General features: G+C 34.7%; 1 protein-coding gene across 1 annotated transcript; it reads right to left on the bottom strand.

Annotated features, from left to right (window-relative positions):
• Nucleotides 1-4,800: 4,800 nt before the first annotated feature.
• On the bottom strand, nucleotides 4,801-17,921 carry ASB17 (ankyrin repeat and SOCS box containing 17). The gene is made up of 3 exons (XM_003892087.4): nucleotides 17,386-17,921; nucleotides 7,132-7,411; nucleotides 4,801-5,086 (listed from the first exon to the last, which is right to left on the bottom strand). The coding sequence occupies exons 1-3, from the start codon at nucleotides 17,784-17,786 to the stop codon at nucleotides 4,880-4,882; spliced, it is 888 nt and encodes a 295-aa protein (XP_003892136.1). The 5' UTR covers nucleotides 17,787-17,921; the 3' UTR covers nucleotides 4,801-4,879.
• Nucleotides 17,922-18,274: the final 353 nt, after the last annotated feature.

Here is an 18,274-nt window from a genome sequence, read left to right on the forward strand (position 1 = left end):
CGTGTTAACCAGGATGGTCTTGATCTCCTGACCTCGTGATCCGCCCGTCTCGGCCTCCCAGAGTGCTGGGATTACAGCTTGAGCCACAGCGCCAGGCCTAGGTGGTCATTTCTAAAGGCAGTTAGGTAATTTAGGTTTGTGGCAAATTTCAAGAAGACACTGAGGAGGAAAAGGCATGGCAGATTGGGGTGGCAGGAAAGAAAGAGAGGAAAGCAATAAAAGGTGGAAAGGGAGTAGGCAGTGAGGAAAAAAAACAGGCAAGCAGAGACGAGTGCAACATATCAAATATGCTGAATATCATTTCCTCAAATACATTCGCTTCTTTTTAGATTTAACCTCAATGTGAAATTCCACCAAAGTTTTAAGACATTTTTCATCAATTAAAGCTTTTGATGCAAAAACTGCAGCCAAATAATTAATGTCTTTTATTCTAGAATTGAGATACTGAAATAAAAACAGGTTTATATCTTCTTAAAATTAAATTACTTCTTCTTAAACCATTTTGTGTGTAGCAGAAACATACAGAAAACCAAATCAAATAAAGATATAATTATTATGTCATGATACTATAAAATGAAGGTGAATACTAGGGAGACAATCCATTTCTTAATTTTAAGATCGATTTGCTCTACTCTTTCATTCCTCTTTGCCTTTGCCTTTTTCTAATATTATAGATCGTTATCTCATAATCCAGTCTTTCAAGGTAAATGCCCATAATGTGTTAGCAAACTCCTTTAATTTCCACCGTAAAGCCATTATTTTAGCCTGTTCCACTTTTCTCCTCACAGGATAAAATCCTACATAAGATAGTCTTTTTCAAGTTTAGGGGTAAAATATGTGGGGGGTGGAGAAGAAACATAGCTTATTCTCATGCCTAGGAAGTAATGCATTTATTTTTACATTTACATTCATTAAAATTAAATTTTTTGGTGTATGGTCCTATGAATTTTAGTACATTTATGGATTCACGTAACCACCAGCAAAAACCACCAGAACAGTTCCATCACCCCAAAAGACTTCCGTGGTGCTGTTCCTTTGTGGTCAAATCTTTCCCTGACCCTTAACTTTAACCCAGCAATCACAGGCCTGTTTTCTTTCCCTGTAGTTTTGTTTTTTCCCAGAATGTCCAACAAATGAAATCCATATAGCATGTAACCTTTTGAGACTGGCTTCTTTTGCATAATGCATTTGAAATGTATACGTGTTGCTGTGCCTTTTTATTGCTGACAAGTATTTCATTGTTTATATGTGCCAGAGTTTGTCATTCTTTCATTCATTGAGGGACATTTGGGTTTTTAGTTCTCAGTGATTATGAATAAAGCTACCATAAACCTTCCTATACAGGGTTTTTTTGGGAGCATAAGTTTTCATTTATCTAGATTAAATAGGAGTAAAATAGCTGTGTCATATGTTAAGTGTATGTTTTATTTCATAAGAAGCTGCCAGTCTTTTCCAGAGTGACTATACCACTTTTCATTCTCATCAGCTATGTGTGAGTTACAGTTGCTCCTTATGTTGACTAGTACTTGGTATTGTCAGCTTTCTTTTATTTTTTTAATTGAGCCATTTTAATAGGTGTGCAGTGAGTAATGCTTTTCAAAAAATTTTTAAAGCTATTCTGATAATGTTTTTAGCCAGCAGGGATGTTTTATTTCTCTTTTTTCTGTTTTTTAACTACTTTTAGCCTCTCTGAAAGCACATTTTAAGATCTGTTCCTTCAAGCAAAAGTTTTAGAGTATTACTTTTAGAAATCTATAAAACAAATCTAATTCAATAAATATTTTCTATGAACCAGGCAACATATTAGGTGTTAGAGGTACAAGAGATAGGGTGTTTGACTTTGAGAACCTTGGGTGTAATAAAGAGAAAAAAATACATATATTAGGATTGGAGCACCATGTGATAAGTGCCATAATAGAGGAATGGTTAAAGTACTGGAACCAAGAGTATGTAATGCTTGTTGGTCAAAGGGAATTTAAAGGATAAAATATATTGGGTTTTTAGGAAGGAAAAGGCATTTTAGATAGATCAGCATATGTGTAAGTAAAGATATGTGAAGCAGTAAGCAGCTTAGTTTAGCTAGAGGATACAGTGCATATGAGAGAGAGTGAAGCTAGGTGCTTTCTATCAGTTTCTCCTATAAACCACTGTAGAGTTTTAAGGCATGTTTGCCCTTGGGGGATTGGCAAGGGATGGTGGTAGTAGTGATGGTAGTATAACATGATTAGATTTCCATCTTAATAAGATCATCTGGGTGTTAGCATGAATGATTTTGAAATGGGCAGTTGAAACCAGAGTCAAGGAGACCAAATAGTTTAAGAGACTGTTTTAGTAGAGTTGATGAGGGTTAAAGGTAGAAATGATGGGAATGGGACAGATGCGTGTGGGAGGAGAGAAGAGTTGAGTGGGCAGAGTGGCTGATGAGGGAGAGAAGACATTGATTTGAAAGATATGTCTTTTGAGGGAATATGGTTGGAGCTGGAGGTCATTATCCTCAGCAAATTAATGCAGGAACAGAAAACCAAACACCGCATGTTCTCACTTATAAGTGGGATCTAAATGATGAGAGCACATGGACACATGGAGGGGAACAACACACACCAGGGCCTGGCAGAGGGTGGAGACGGAAGAGGGAGGGCATCAGGAAGAACAGCTAATGGATGCTGGTCTTAATACCTAGGTGATGGGATGACCTGTGCAGCAAACCACCATGGCACACATTTACCTGTGTAACAAACCTGCACATCCTGCACATGTACCCCTGAACTTAAAAAAAAAGACAAAAATGTTTTAAATGTGAAAACAATAAAAAAGATAGGTTTGAGTGCTAACCCTCAATACCTCAGAATGTGATGTTTGGAAATGGGATTATTGTGAATGTAATCAGATAAGACATGACAGGTGTCCTTATAAGACCACATGAAGACAGAGGAGAACACCATATGAAGACAAAGGATTGAAGTGATGCAGCTACAAGCCAAGGAAGGGAAACCACCAGAAGCTAGAATGAGGTAAGGAAGAATTCTTGTAAAAGCTTTAGAGGGAGGAGGGCCCTGGTGACACCTTGATTTTGGACTTGTAGGATTCACAACTGTGAGATGAGAAATAAAGTACCCAGTGTGTGGCACTTTGTTACGGCAACTCTAGGAAACTATTACAGAAGGGAAGAGTTCAGTAAGATTCTGGGTGGTGTTGGATTTATCATGTTGAGAAATATGGAAGTAATCAGAATTCCAGTAGGAAGAAGTTCCTGAAACTTAGTTGCTGCTTATTGCCCACCCTTTAGAATACGCATGAGACATAGTCAATAAAAGTGAAGACTAGACCAAATTTATTAATCTTTCTTAGAGTTGAAGACATACGAAGAGAAGGATGGAAGAAAAGGATGAAAATTAGAGAATAAATGTCAAAAGATTTGCTGAGGTATTTGGCCAGATAAATTGCTTCATCTGGATCACCAATCTAGTGTTTCTTTATGTGCTAGACTAAAGGTAGCTTTTAGGCTTTCTTTATATTAACTTATTTTTAACCAAAATATATAACTATTTTACATGTTTCTAGTAAAGGAAATATTCATGTGAATAGCCCGTCTATAATATGTACTTCTATATTTATGAGCTTAAAATATGCTGTTATAAACATTTTAATAAAGTATATAAGTAAGCATTTCTGTAATTCAATCCTATAATGTATTTTTACTTCACCTAAATGGAAGTAGAGGGAAAGAAAAAGCAAGTAATCTGGTTATATTGCTCCATGTCTTTGCTACTTTACTATTTACATTCTGTTCTTTAGACACTGTAATAATAATATTCACACAGTTTATGTTAGTACAAGACCAGAGTGAACACTCTTTCTGTGAATTGTCACACTTTGATAGTACCCAGACTGTGAGTGGACGGTGGAATCTGCTACTGTCCGCCATAATTTACTAAGACAGGTCCTAAAATATATAGTAATAAGGTGGGAACAGATGCTTATTGTCAAGAACTGTGAAGAGTCTGACATTTTTACCCTAATTGCAAACAAGCAGTTTAGCCTGCCATAGCTTCATGCTTGCTGTCAGAAGACAAGAGATTCTTGGGTTAGAAACAAAGGACTTTATTACTAATGATGGCATTAGCAAGTAGCATAAGATTCATGCTTGTGTCGATTCCACTTAGATCCACCCTCCAAGATATGGAGTGGGCCAAGTAGATGTGGACACAGTAGATTTGTGTCACAGCTGAGGAGCTCTGAGCTTGGGAAATTCCAATCTTTTATAATGAATTTCAAGCAAACTTGCTCAACCTTTGCCTCAGAGGAAGACATTACTTTTGTATAGTAGACAATAAACAAACCTGCTCTCTGCTCCAGTGGAAGACACCATTTCTATCTCCCAAACTGCTTACTATACAAACATTCTTGAAAAACTAGCCCATAATGGAAATTAGTGCCTCTTCTCCTGACAGGAAAAACATGAGAGAGATCCATAGAGAACTGTCTTCCAAGTTTCATGTTTGCACATAGTTGTAGAGAAAAAAATCTAATACTTAGAAAGTAGCCAAAAAATTGTCTGAGAAAACTCTATTTTTTTTTTAGATAAGTTTCTTCGTGATGAAAGAACATACAGATTGAACTGATATTTTCATTTTTGTGTAATTTGGATCAAAATAGTTCATTTTTCTTTGTGTAAAATGCATATAATTTATTACATTTATAGATGGTAATGGGCAGAGTCACATAATGATTAAAAAGTGATCCAATTAAGATGTTGTGTGAAAATATATTTTCTAAATGAATGTTCAGTGCAATAAAAACTTACATGAAGTTAATTTTTATTAACTTCTAAGCCATACATTGGTAAGCATTGTTAAGGAACTTAGGACATTGACGTATGTTAGATTTCTAAATTCAGATAGTTTTGTAGACGAGCAGGAATTAGAAGTGAAAATATTCCATCTGGGAGCATATTGTTGGTTAATAGTTGATTCCTGATGGTTAGTCTGCAAAGATGTAATAGTTCACATGGATCTTTGTATCTTGTTGAAGGAATGTAATCAAACCAATTTGAAATAATTGGACGTCTTCCTAAACTCAGCTGTGTCTGAAGAAAAGCAAAATATTTTACTTTTGTAATGTTTTGTAATTTGGATTGGTCCAAATTATTAACACTTGTTTTTAAATTTAGAAAATAGACCATAAATTTATAAAACCCTTATAACTTTTTTCCAAAGCATTTTTACTTGAGGCAAGTATTTTATTCCCATTTTTTTCACAAGGATAAACTTTAAATAATCTATATGTCTAAGGACACAAGGCAAAATTTTTTTACAACTATGAATCCGATCAAGTTTTTAATTTTAGTTGGATTGTACTTATATTTTATCAACTTCTTCCTGAAGAGTGGTTATGGTCAACTTTGCTATATAGAATTATCTGGGAGACTGTAAAAAATACCAGTGCTCAGGTCCTACTCCACAAATTCTGATTCAACTAGTCTGGGGTTGGACACAGACAATGAAGTCCTAAAAGTTTCCAAGGTGATATCAACTATTGTAGAGTAATGCTTCCTACACAAGAAAGTCTGACAGGAGGCCTGTCCAAATGAAAAGATGTCTTTTAAAGGTTTAGAAAGGCATCTTTTACAATATTTAATATTAGGGGTCAAATGTTAATAGATTGACTTAGGAGGAAAAAACATTGCTGTATTACAGAAATATTCTCCACTAGAACATATACTCCACAGGCTACATGATACTATTGTTTATCTATTACATATATAATGCATTCATTATTCAATTATTTAACTATTAAAGAATATATGCTTAGCATTGTGATAGGTGCTTGGGATAATTGCTAGTGTAGGTAAAACAGACACAGCCTCTGTGCTTACAAGACTCCTGGTGTAGAGGTAGAAATATCTAAACATATATTTACAATAAAATATATGTGCTGCGATAGGGAAAACTAGTGAGAAGTGTGGAAATGCAGAACAGAGGCATTTAAAGTGTTCTTTAAGCAGTTTTAATGCTATTCTTTATCTTCTTGCTCAATGCTATTTTACTTTATTAAACTGCAATTGATTGGAACCCAGCTATACATTTTTCGCCACTTAGGCAGATGATTTTGGTAAACTCACTCTATCCTAGTGCTTTTCTACTAGGGTTGTATCTCAGGAATAGCATTCATGGAACTGGTTGAGAATTGATATGTTCTGTAAAAATTATGCAGAATTAATACTGGACCAAGGACAAGCAAGTTTCTGAAAATGCAAAAAAAAAAAATTGTTTTAAAAATGGGCTGCCAAAATAATTTGATAAATTTGCTTTGCTTACAGTTGGCTCAGGCATTCATATTCACTGCTGAGGCATTAAAGAAAAAAAATAGTAGAGTTATATCTCTTACGAGTTTATTTCTGATGTCACACCATTAAAGATTAGGGGAACTACTGGATTCCTTGTTGATTTTATTGGTTTAAATTTATAGGGGTAGCTTTCTCTCTATTAAACAGACTTATTTCTTGCTACTAATGGGCATAATTCAATTTGATGCTGACACTTGCAGTTCATTTTGACAGGGTACCCTATATGCTGTTAATTGTTTTCTCTAAATTTGATTTATTCCAGAAACCTTATTATTAAGAAGGTCTCCACATTTCTGAGGGATAGATATTTTCACTTGAACAAATATTTTAAGCCTTTATTTATATTTTTATAATACTTGATATTGCTTTGAGAACTTGAATGGAAGAAATCTGTTTTTTTACATATGATTGTACTTGTGGGGAGAAATGTAACCCTTATTTTGAAATATTCTGTTGGAAAGGAGGTCTGTTAAATTTTTTTATTTAGTTTTTAAAGGACAGAGACATCTTAAACAGTTTTAAAAATGTAATTAGGATATTATATATATATCTACTTAATACTAAAATGAACTATACATACAACTTAATTTTCTTTCATATTTCTAAAAATGTAAGAAGTAAAGGACTGTTTGAGATTTTCCCTATTATTTTTATTAATATATACTCAATGATCTGTCACTGGACATATTCTGTAAATTAAAAATTAACTGTATTCTTTCCTTTACAGTTTAATCTTAAGATTCACTAATATTTGAGCCCTTTTTTTTTAAAAGTAGTTTTCTTACCTTTATTTCTTTGACTGAAATGACAGAAAGCACTCTGGAACATAGTACCAAACATGTTTTGGCATCTTCATGGATGTCAGCCAATTCACGATCAACCATTACTCTTACTCTTGAAGGGTAGAGTACTATCGTTAAGACAATGTTGATAGGGTTTTTTTCTCTTTCTAAGATTCCATATTGCAGTAGTATTTTGAAGATATTAGACTGTCTTGTCTGAGCTACATAAAAGAGAGGTGTGATGCCACTTAATGGACTTGGACAGTATACTGGTGTGAAAGTTCTGTGAATTAAACAAAAAAAACCTCATTGGATATAGAATTAAGAAATGTGACAAACACTTTATCTTGATAGTAATGGGAAAATAATAGTATTATCTTAAGTGTTAAATGTCTTAAATGTAACTTTATATGTTTCTTTTTTTTTTTTTTTTTTTTTTCGAGTTAGAGTTTCCCTCTTGTTGCTCAGGCTGGAGTGCAATGGCATGATCTCCGCTTATCTCAACCTCTGCCTCCTGGGTTCAAGCGATTCTCCTGCCTCAGCCTCTTGAGTAGCTGGGATTACAGGCATATGCAACCATGCCCAGCTCATTTTGTATTTTTAGTAGAGACAGTGTTTCTTCATGTCGGTCAGTCTGGTCTCAAACTCCCAACCTCAGGTGATCTGCCTGCCTCAGCCTCCCAAAGTGCTGGGATTACAGGCGTGAGCCCCTGTCCCCAGCCTATATATTTCTTAAAAGGAGTTTTCCACTCTATGAATCTAGACCAAACTGAAGGTTAAAAGAAAACTCCTACCAAACACTGAAACCCCATTTATGTTGTAAAAATAAACAAAACCAATTTATAATATATGTAAAGTGTTTACTTTTAGTCATAGCAATTCTAGTTGAGAAATCTATACAGCTTAGGACAGTATTACAAAACTGATGTAGCTCTGGAAAAAATAAAATGGAAAAGAAGGACAGAACTTTTTGATTTAACTTTATTAATAGAAAGAATTATGTGATCATTTGCATATCTTTTTGTTTTTGTTCTTCTTGATCATGTACCAGACATGAGCTTGAATTGAGTTTGGAGATTAGAAAAGGAATAAATACAACTATCTTAATTCTACATTTTTCACTCTAATAAAATTAGAGTTGGTTGGGCTTAGGAAATGTAAATTATAATGAGAACCATATCAGGTCCCTCAAGGGCAGAATTTTTTTCTTGAGTAAAATTTTGAGTCTGCTCTGAAATCTTGTTTTCCCTAGAGTGTCACATGATGGCTAGACTTAAAAATTTCTCTTCCCTTATGATGGAAATGAAAACTTCATTTTTTAAAATGGTATATACTTCTTGCAGTTGTTTGATTTAATAGACTTTTATGCTGTTATTTTGGTCAGAGTAAATATTATTGTGGTGTCGTTGACCACAGGGGATTTTATGTTAGCAAGCCATAATTTTGCCAAGTAATATGGTTTTTAGGCTAATGAAAGGGAAATTTTATTAATGATTTTTGTCTGTAGAATTCTCTTGACTGGCCTAATAAAATACTGCAGGGCAGTACACGAAGCATAAATACTGGTTTTAGGCAACTACTCAGAGCAAGGAAAGTCTTATGCAAAAAGGGGAACTTTAAGACTACATATATAGTACTTAGGTAAAATGGGAGGCAGCATGGTATAATGGTATAAACAGTAGAGACAAGTGTTCTAGGTTCCAAGGTTTGACTCTGAATTGGCTGTGTGATTGTTGGGCAAGTTGGCCTCTTTACATCCGTTTCCAAAAGCATTTATGTACTCATTTGCTCATTCCTTCATTACCTAATTTATTTAACACTTGCTTGCCTAGAGTGTACTAAGGAGTAGATACACAGAGATGAAAGATATAGTTCTTGACTATTACCATCTAGTAAGGAAAACACAAGAAATTGTATTAATACAATACAAGGTGATAATCACAATGATAGAAGCATGCTCAGGGTACTATAGAAGCACTGAGGAGGGGTACTTAACTCTATCTGAAATAGTCATTTCCTATAGGTTATCCAGAAACTAAGATTTGAAAGATTAGTAGGTGTTTTCCAATAAAAAGATTCGAAGGAATGTTTTAGGCATTGGAGGATTGCTATACCAGAACTAGCTATAGAAGATAAATGTTTTGTAATAGATGAGCTTTTTTCAAGTTGTTTTTGAAGAATCTGACAAAACTAAGAAAAAAGAGTTTTTCTGGTGGAAGTCCTAGAGCCCTTATCCCTACTAGTTCCTCATTCAGGTCTCCAAAAAGTGTAGTTGGAAAGTCACTGGACCAACTAGTTTATCTCCAAAGCTTCACCAAACTCTGAAATGCCAGGATTTTGTAATTTAAAAAATAGTGATGTGTAGTGCAAAGTAACATTTTAGAAATCAAGATGCAGGTTTTTGTCATAACTCTGTCACTGGCACTATACATACATATACATATATATACACACATATGCACACACATATAGAAAGAGAGAGAGGATATTTCTGTGTGTACGTATGTATAAATGTGAATATGTATTATTTCCTCTCTCTCTCGTGGAATCATCTCCAGACCAATAATGTCCTGGGCATGTCATCTTTTTTACAAATACTTCCAACACATGGAGAACTTCTAAACTACGTATCTTTCTATATTACCTATCATTGGTAAGCAGTTTCCCAAACTGCCACTGCATCCAGGTCTTTCCCATTTCTTTGCTTTGTATATGTTCTTCTCCCCCGCCTTTTTTTTTTTTTTTTTTTTTCCAATTCTGCGATAAGTCTAACTCATCTTTATGAGACCTTGTCTAATAAACTCTTTTGTGAAGTCTTCTTTGATTACCCAGATATATCTCCCACTCCTCAGGGCACTTTGTACCTAACTACATTAAATTTGATCTTTTGGAAAACTTATTTAACACCTCTAAACTTTCATTTTCTCATCTTCAAAATAAATGGATAAGCAGAACAATTTACAAAATTGTAAGCTCCTGAAAGACAATAATTTCAACTTAGTTGACTACTACATATTTAAGTGCCTAGAACAATGCTTGGCCCATATTAGGCACTCAAATATTTGTTCATTGTTACTGAAAATTTTGACTATATATGTGATAGTAAAAAATTCCTTGAATTTATCCTGTAGCTTTCAGACCTAACAAGATTTTTGTTGATGTGTAATCACTTAAACTTTTCAAAGGCAATTTAATGTATTCGTCTTGCTTGTTCTTAAGAAAATATTTCACTTAAGAACCTTATAAGTATGGGAATTCTGGAGACTCAGAGGCAAAATATACCATAAGTGGTCATTATTAAGATTTTGAGATATTAGTTGATTCCAAGATATTAAGATTGACATTACCTTTAGAAGATACTGAATGAATACTGAAAAATGTTGAAAACATGACTAAAACTCAAATAGGTTTAAAATGAGATTTAAAAGTCTAATCTTAACCCAAATGACATATGATTAATCCTCATGTTTAAAGAGTATATTACTGTAAACCAGAATTTGCTTAATCTGTACTGACAGTTAATTATAGCAGTACTTATATGGATGAAGTGCAGCAAGCAAAGCAAGAATTAGTTTTTAAATGTGAGGTTAATGAACTGAACCTTTGGTATCTGAAAAACCTGTCATAATGCTTATGAAATGGGGCATAATATTTCCATATAGACATGCAGAGAATGATTCAGTTTTTAGCTATAATTATTTCTAATTTTTTCCCTTCTCATTCTCCTTCAATTTCTAACTGAAAAATTTGATAGGTGCTTCTCCAGAATAATTTTATGTGTGTGATATTTCACACAGTTGTCTTTCTTAAAACTATGTTTTCCTTTTACTCAGTTGGGCTAGTCTCTCCAAGTTACCCATTTATCTCTTTGGCTATTTCTCCTCAACTATCTTTCACTGGCTCCTCTTCCTCTGCCCTCGACATCTAAGTAAATATGCATGGCCTTTAGACCAACTTTATTTGACTATTCCCAGGCAATTTTATTTATGATCATAACTTCAGTCCCTGTCCATTTATTTATTTCAACAAATATTGAATGCATACTATATGCCAGGAACTGTTTTAGGTGCTTGGGATATATCCGGAAACAAAATGAAGATCCCTACTCTCTTGCTTATATTACAGTGATGATTAACAACAATATAGCATGAACATAGTAAACAAGCACATTTTATGTTAGAAGGTGATGAGTGCTTGGAAAAAAGAATAAGTTGAGCAGAATAAGAAATATGGATATGCTGTGGTCGGGTACAGTCAGGGCATCTTTAAATATTAAATAAGATGATGGAAGAGTACATCTTTGAAAAGTGGCATTTGAACAAAGACCAGAAGGAGGCGAGGAAGTTAAGCATTTGGATATTTCAGGGCCCTATGGCGGGAGAGTGTGCCTGGAGTGATGAAGGAAGAATAAGGGAACCAGTGTGACTGAAAGAGGGCAGAGGTAATGGGATGCCACGTTATTTAGAGCCTTAAGGATCACTGTAAGAACCTCACCTTTTACTCTAAACCAAAATGACAAGTCATTGGAGGTTTTGAATAGAAAGGTAATGTGATCTGCCCTTTGTTGAGAATTTGTTAAAGAAGGAAGGAAATCACTTAGCTTGAAACATAGTAGTGGAGACAGCCAGATGCTTTATATTATTTGCAGGTAGAACCAACATATATCCTAACATAGATGTGAGATGTAAGAGAAGATTAAGGATGGCACTGTATATCTAGCCATGTACTGCACATCTCTACCTCGATATCCATTAGGCAGTGCAAACTCATGTGTCCAAAACTGATTTTATAGGTTTTTTAAAAATATTTTACCTTGATAAGTTTGTGGTATGACCATTTTGGCGGGCTGAATGATGGCCCCTCAGTATGACAAATAGGATTTTGCAGATATGATGAAGATCTTGAGGTGGGAGATTAACTAGGCGTGCCCAATGTAATTGCAAGAGTCCTTATAAGTACAGAGAATGCTGGAAGGAGAGTCAATGAATAAGATTATGACATTACAGTGTTAGCTTTGAAGATGAAGAGGCCATCAGTCAAGGAATGTAGATGGCCTCTGAAAGCTGGCAAAGGCAAGGAAACAGATTCTTCCCTAAAACCTCCATAAGGGACCAGGCCTACTAACAATTTGATTTAGCTCTATAAGACTTATTTTGGACTTTTGAACTCTGGAACTATAAGAACTAAACTATAAATTTGTGTTGTTTTAAGACACTAAGCTTGTGGCAATTTGTTGCAGCAGCAACAGGAAACTAATACAACTTTCAACCACTCTCAAAATTTAGAAATTTGAAGTTTAACTCTTTCTTCTCTTAGATCTTCCAATTCTGATCACTTACCGTGTCTTGTTATTCTATCTAAAAATCTCTCTCCTTTCTCCCACTGCTACTGTTTTAGTTTAAGTTCTCATTATAATTTACCTGAACAGTTGTAGTATCAAAGGGCGACCAGAAGTTGGGAGGGATGTTGGCCGAGCAGAATTAGTTCTCCCCTCAAAACTATTATAAATACACATGCAAACTAAGTACACACACTTTGCATGTTATGCAAATTCAGCCTCAGGGATCTTCTCTAACCACTTCGTTTTAAAAAAATTAGATCACTTTCCCCCAACTCTTCCTGCATAGAACATTATACTTGGAGTGCTTGAGTAGTCTACTAACTAGTTTCCCGGCCATAGCTGCAGCCTATTTTCCCAAAATCCAGTCTTCAAATGGGGCTGATGAATCTTTTTAATTCCACAAGTTGACTTTCACTGGCCAGGCATTATTCATGGTGTAAATTTCGTCTTCCTCAGTCTGGCCTACAAAATCCTTCCTTCTTTCAATTCCAATCTTCATTTCTCTTACTACCTGATTCCTATCTCACTCTCTAGCTATTACTAAACTGCTTTTAGTCATAGGATACAACAATATTGTTTGTATCTCCCTTAGTTTCAGTCATCCTCCTTCTATATAGACTATGTGTCTTGTAGAGAAAGAAAGAAAAAACTCTTTGCTATCTTTTAAAAATCAGTTTAAGACATCATCTATTCTATTGAGCCTTCTCAGATACCTACTCCTCCCTAATGGTGTTAACAATTTCCTTCTCTGCTCTCTCTACCTGTACATGCTTCTATTTTTGTACCTAGAGTGTGTTTATAATTGCTGTTTACATTTATGCCTCACTTACTAGTATATGAGCTCTCTAAAATCAGAAAATATGTCTACTTTGTTTTTGTATCCCCAATAAATAACATAGTGTCTGGCACTTAGAAAATGCTTAATATTTATTATTGTTATTTGAATGGAATGATATCTTCTCCCTTTAGCCACCTACAATCTGTCACACTGTGGCATTTAGATGATTTTTGCAGGTTTGTGGTGAAAATGAACAAACCTAAGTTTCTTTCCCTTGTTAATTCTATCTCCTCTCCTCCAGGGAGATATAATAGGGAAATTATCAAATTAGAGTGTAAACAAGGGAGGATGACCAAAGAATGATGTTGTTAAAGTAAAGAACAACAGATAATAGGAAATATGGGGTATTCATTATGAGGACATAATAGGTGTGTTCAAATATTTGAGAAGTTTTCGTGTAGAAAAGAGTTAGCAGACTGATCTTTATAGCTACAGGGGCAGGGTTGGAGAAATGCAAGACTTCAGTGCAGTACAGGAAAGAAGAATCAAATAAAACTGTTTCAAAATTCACTTACTCACTCAACAAAATCCTGATTGAGCAGTTGCTATGTATCTGACATAGTTCTACACACTCTATCTGCGAGGATAGATCGTGAGCAAACCAATGAAAAAAGGAACAACAGTAGACAAGCAGGTCAGTGATCAGCAGGTGCAGAACATTAAAGTAAAATAATATAATGACTGAGTGGCTTCTTTAGATTGTGTGAGTAGGAAAGGCCTCTTTGAGAAGATGATATTTATACTGTGACCTAGCTGATGAGGAGGAAGACCCAAGTGAATAGATTTTCGGACAGAGGGAGTGTATTATGAGGCCTTATGGCAGGAATGAACTTGAAGATGTTCAAGAAACAGAAAGGTTTGTGTGGCTGGAATATAGTGTTCAAAAAGGAGAGTAATATGAGATTGGGTTTCGTAGAAATACAGAGTGATCTTTCATATAGGGTTTTTTTAAAAGGGGGTATTGTTTGAATTCTATATCCCTTGTATAAAATCATTGTAGTGGAAAAACTGGAGGATTTTAACTATGGTTGATATGAGCCATTTTGTGTTTTTAAAAGGTCACTCCTAGAATGGCGATCATTAAAAAGTCAGGAAACAACAGGTGCTGGAGAGGATGTGGAGAAATAGGAACACTTTTACACTGTTGGTGGGATTGTAAACTAGTTCAACCATTATGGAAAACAGTATGGCGATTCCTCAAGGATCTAGAACTAGATGTACCATATGACCCAGCCATCCCATTACTGGGGATATACCCAAAGGATTATAAATTATGCTGCTATAAAGACACATGCACACGTATGTTTATTGCAGCACTATTCACAATAGCAAAGACTTGGAATCAACCCAAATGTCCATCAGTGACAGATTGGATTAAGAAAATGTGGCACATATACACCATGGAATACTATGCAGCCATAAAAAAGGATGAGTTTGCATCCTTTGTAGGGACATGGATGCAGCTGGAAACCATCATTCTTAGCAAACTATCACAAGAACAGAAAACCAAACACCGCATGTTCTCACTCATAGGTGGGAACTGAACAACGAGATCACTTGGACTCAGGAAAGGGAACATCACACACCGGGGCCTATCATGGGGAGGGGGGAGGGGGGAGGGATTGCATTGGGAGTTATACCTGATGTAAATGACGAGTTGATGGGTGCAGCAGACTAACATGGCACAAGTATACATATGTAACAAACCTGCATGTTATGCACATGTACCCTACAACTTAAAGTATAATAATAATAAATAAATTAAAAAAAAAAAGAAGAAAAAAAAAAAAAAAAAAAAAAAATAAAAGGTCACGCAGGCTTCTGAGTCAATAACAGATTACAGGAGTTGACAGGGAAGAGTGGAAGCTGGATGACTCTTTAAAAGTCTATTCCAGTTTTCTATGCAAGAGGTGATGGTGGGTTCACCTAGATTTGAAATGGAAGAGATGAAAGGAGACGAAAAGAAATACAAATGATTGGGATATATTTTGGAGATAAAAGGACTTACTGATGTGTTGAAGCAAAGGAAAGAATCAAGAATAAATCCTAGATTTCTGCCTTGAGCCACATGGTAGAGAAACAGGTACTGTTAATCAGGGATTGGGGGGAATTCTGGGGAAGGAAAAGGTTGGCAGAAAGGGGGGTGCATTAGATCAGTATTCTGCTTTGTTTCTATTCAGTTTGAGATGCCATGTGGCAATGTCAATTAATTAAATATAGAAGGAGTTCAGAGCTCAGAGGCAAAGTCAACACTGGGGATAAAGATTTGAGAGTCATTGACATATACATCATATTTAAAGTCATGTGACTACATATATTATATATATTCAGTTATATATACAACTACTTATATAGTTATATAACTATTATGACTAGTTATGTATTTATATAACTAGTTATGTTTATATTAGTTTTAGTTATATATATATAAAACATATATAACTATGTATAACATGTATATATATGTATGTATAACTATATATATAACTATATATATATAACTATATATATAACACTAGGAAAAACAAGGACCCCAAGGCAAAGGAATGGTTTACCTCAGGAAGTAGTTAACTCACGACTACTAGAATTGTTTAAGAAGAGACCAGTGAGCATCAACCAGTGATGCCCTACAGAGGGTTGCTGTCCAGGGTAAAGGTCTGCTAATGAATTCTTAGGCTGCATCCAAATTTAAAATTCTATGATTCTGAAAAGTTCAAATGATGTTGCAATCCATAGAATTGGCCTGTAATGGATTTTACATTTATGCAAATGATGTTGCGATCCATAGAATTGGCCTGTAATGGGTTTTACACAGATACAATGGATGTATCTAAGTTGAAATTTATTAATTTTAAACCTGTCTTAAGACAGTTGTTAATAGCACTCTATCATGTTCCACTGTGTTTCTCTGTTTCATTTTCCTTACAGCTTTCTCCTCTCTGCTTCCATTTTTAATTTTAAAAAATTTATTCTCTCTCCCTCTGTTTGACTCAATTTTTCTTTCCCATGGGCCTTCCAGGGCTATAGACAGGCACTTTTTAGCCCAGCTAGTGACAGTTAGCTTTAGAAGATTTGCTGATTTCTGCTGTAATTACAAATATAATGGTTACTTAAAACACAAAGTACTGTGTGGTAGTTTTGTTTATTGTTGTTTCCAAACCACAGCTATCAGTTCATGTACTTTAGTAATCATTAAGTAATGAAATCTAGTGGTTCTCCAGTACCATAGGATACACAATCAGGGAAAAACTCTGCTTTAGGCAGAACCTAAATTGGTTTAGTCTTTAACTGATCTTGTCAATTTTGTTTTTCATTGCATACATGCATTTATCATTGCACCTAGTACAGAGCTGCATACATAATAATATGATTAATAAATATTTTGCTGAATGAATGAACACATGAATGTTTTATTCAGATGAATATCTAAAACCAAAGAATAAATTAAAGTTAGTGCAAACTAGGTAACTTTAAAATCTATATTACAGGCGCTACAAAGAGGATACACTGGAGATTTTATTTTCATAAGATCCTCAGTAGTATGCATTAGGTAGATTGACATGTGAAGACAATAAAAATTTGGTTCTATTATCAATAGCATCAGGTACTTGACCTTCATTGTGCTCAAATTTGGAGAATTTGGAGTCCAATTTATCAACGTTTAACACACAAATAGGGAACTATTGTGTTTAATAAGTATTACTATGTGAATATTTGTGCATATTCCCAATTGTACTTTGAAAGTCAGCTTATAAACATATACAAATATAATAGGAGATCATAGTATTACACAATATAGTGTCTCTGTTTAGTTAGAGAAACATGTTGTTTAGCACTAACATGTAAGCTGTGTAGAGCAGAATCACTAATGATTTATTGGTACATAATAATTTACATATAAATTAAAATGCAATACATAATGAAGGAGTGAAGGAGTGAACAACTGGTCAAGCAATTAGGTGAGAATTCCTTACTTCACATATAGCCACTATACATGTTAATTTTAGAAAAAAGAAGCACTCTACTCTCCTAAAGATAAATTTTCTTGTTCTATAGTGAAAACGTATGAGATTATTACCTCCATATCAGTGCCAGGTTACAACTTCTGTCTTGAACATAGTCTTTTGTCTTCTTGAGAAGTAATTCCACAAAGTCAGGATTACCTTTTCTGGCAAAAACCCAGTACAGAATTGTATTCACACATATTTCAGTAAAGTCGAGGTTAAAACTTACTTCAAAACGGTATCCTGATTTTTCCACAAATGCAATGTAATCTGTGAGTAGTGCGTCAAAACCATCCAAATCCACATATCTCAGAATTTTGGCCAGTGATCTGTAAATCCTTGGTTCATAACAGTGATATCCCCACTGACCCAAAAACTGTAGGGAGGGTCTTTTAACAATTTTGTCAAGGAGATTGCAGAATATATTGCTCCTTGGACAAGAAGTCTTACGACATAATTTAGTAGATTTACTCATTGTTACTTATAGCAGCAGTATAGAAATAAAATCAGAGGTAAGCATACTGTAATCCTCCAGTTACATATTTTGATAATGTGGTAGGCTTTACTTCACAAACAGAAGTGCCCTTTAAACTGTAACCAGAAAAAATAAATATTACCACAAAGTACTGGATGACATCACAATAGGTGGAGATTCCTCCACAATAGGTAGAGGTCACCAGCATAAGTCAGAGGGGATATTATATGTAACTGGTAACATTTGAAAGAGACATATTGGACAGAAATGGCAAACGTGAAAGCTAAGATACAATATATTTAATTTTCTAAGAATTCAGTTGAGGGTAGTCTGCATTGTTTCTCAAGTTCTGCATGTTTCTTCAGTAGACTACATAATAGTAATAAACAGATTGATTATCCTTTGTAGGCTATTATGTAAGCAGACAACGATTGCTAGAGTGAATAAATTCAAGTGTTGTTCTCATGTTCTGCGTGAATACTGTATGC

Source organism: Papio anubis, chromosome 1 (assembly GCF_008728515.1).
Source record: "Papio anubis isolate 15944 chromosome 1, Panubis1.0, whole genome shotgun sequence".
Classification (NCBI taxonomy): domain Eukaryota; kingdom Metazoa; phylum Chordata; class Mammalia; order Primates; family Cercopithecidae; genus Papio; species Papio anubis.

Coding starts and splice junctions, on each gene's coding strand:
- ASB17 (XM_003892087.4), bottom strand. CDS start 17,786: ATGAGTAAATCTACTAAATTATGTCGTAAGACTTCTTGTCCAAGGAGC. Junction 7,412..17,385: donor AACCTGGCACTGATATGGAG/GTAATAATCTCA, acceptor TTTAATTCACAG/AACTTTCACACCAGTATACT. Junction 5,087..7,131: donor TTTCAGTCAAAGAAATAAAG/GTAAGAAAACTA, acceptor GCTTTTCTTCAG/ACACAGCTGAGTTTAGGAAG.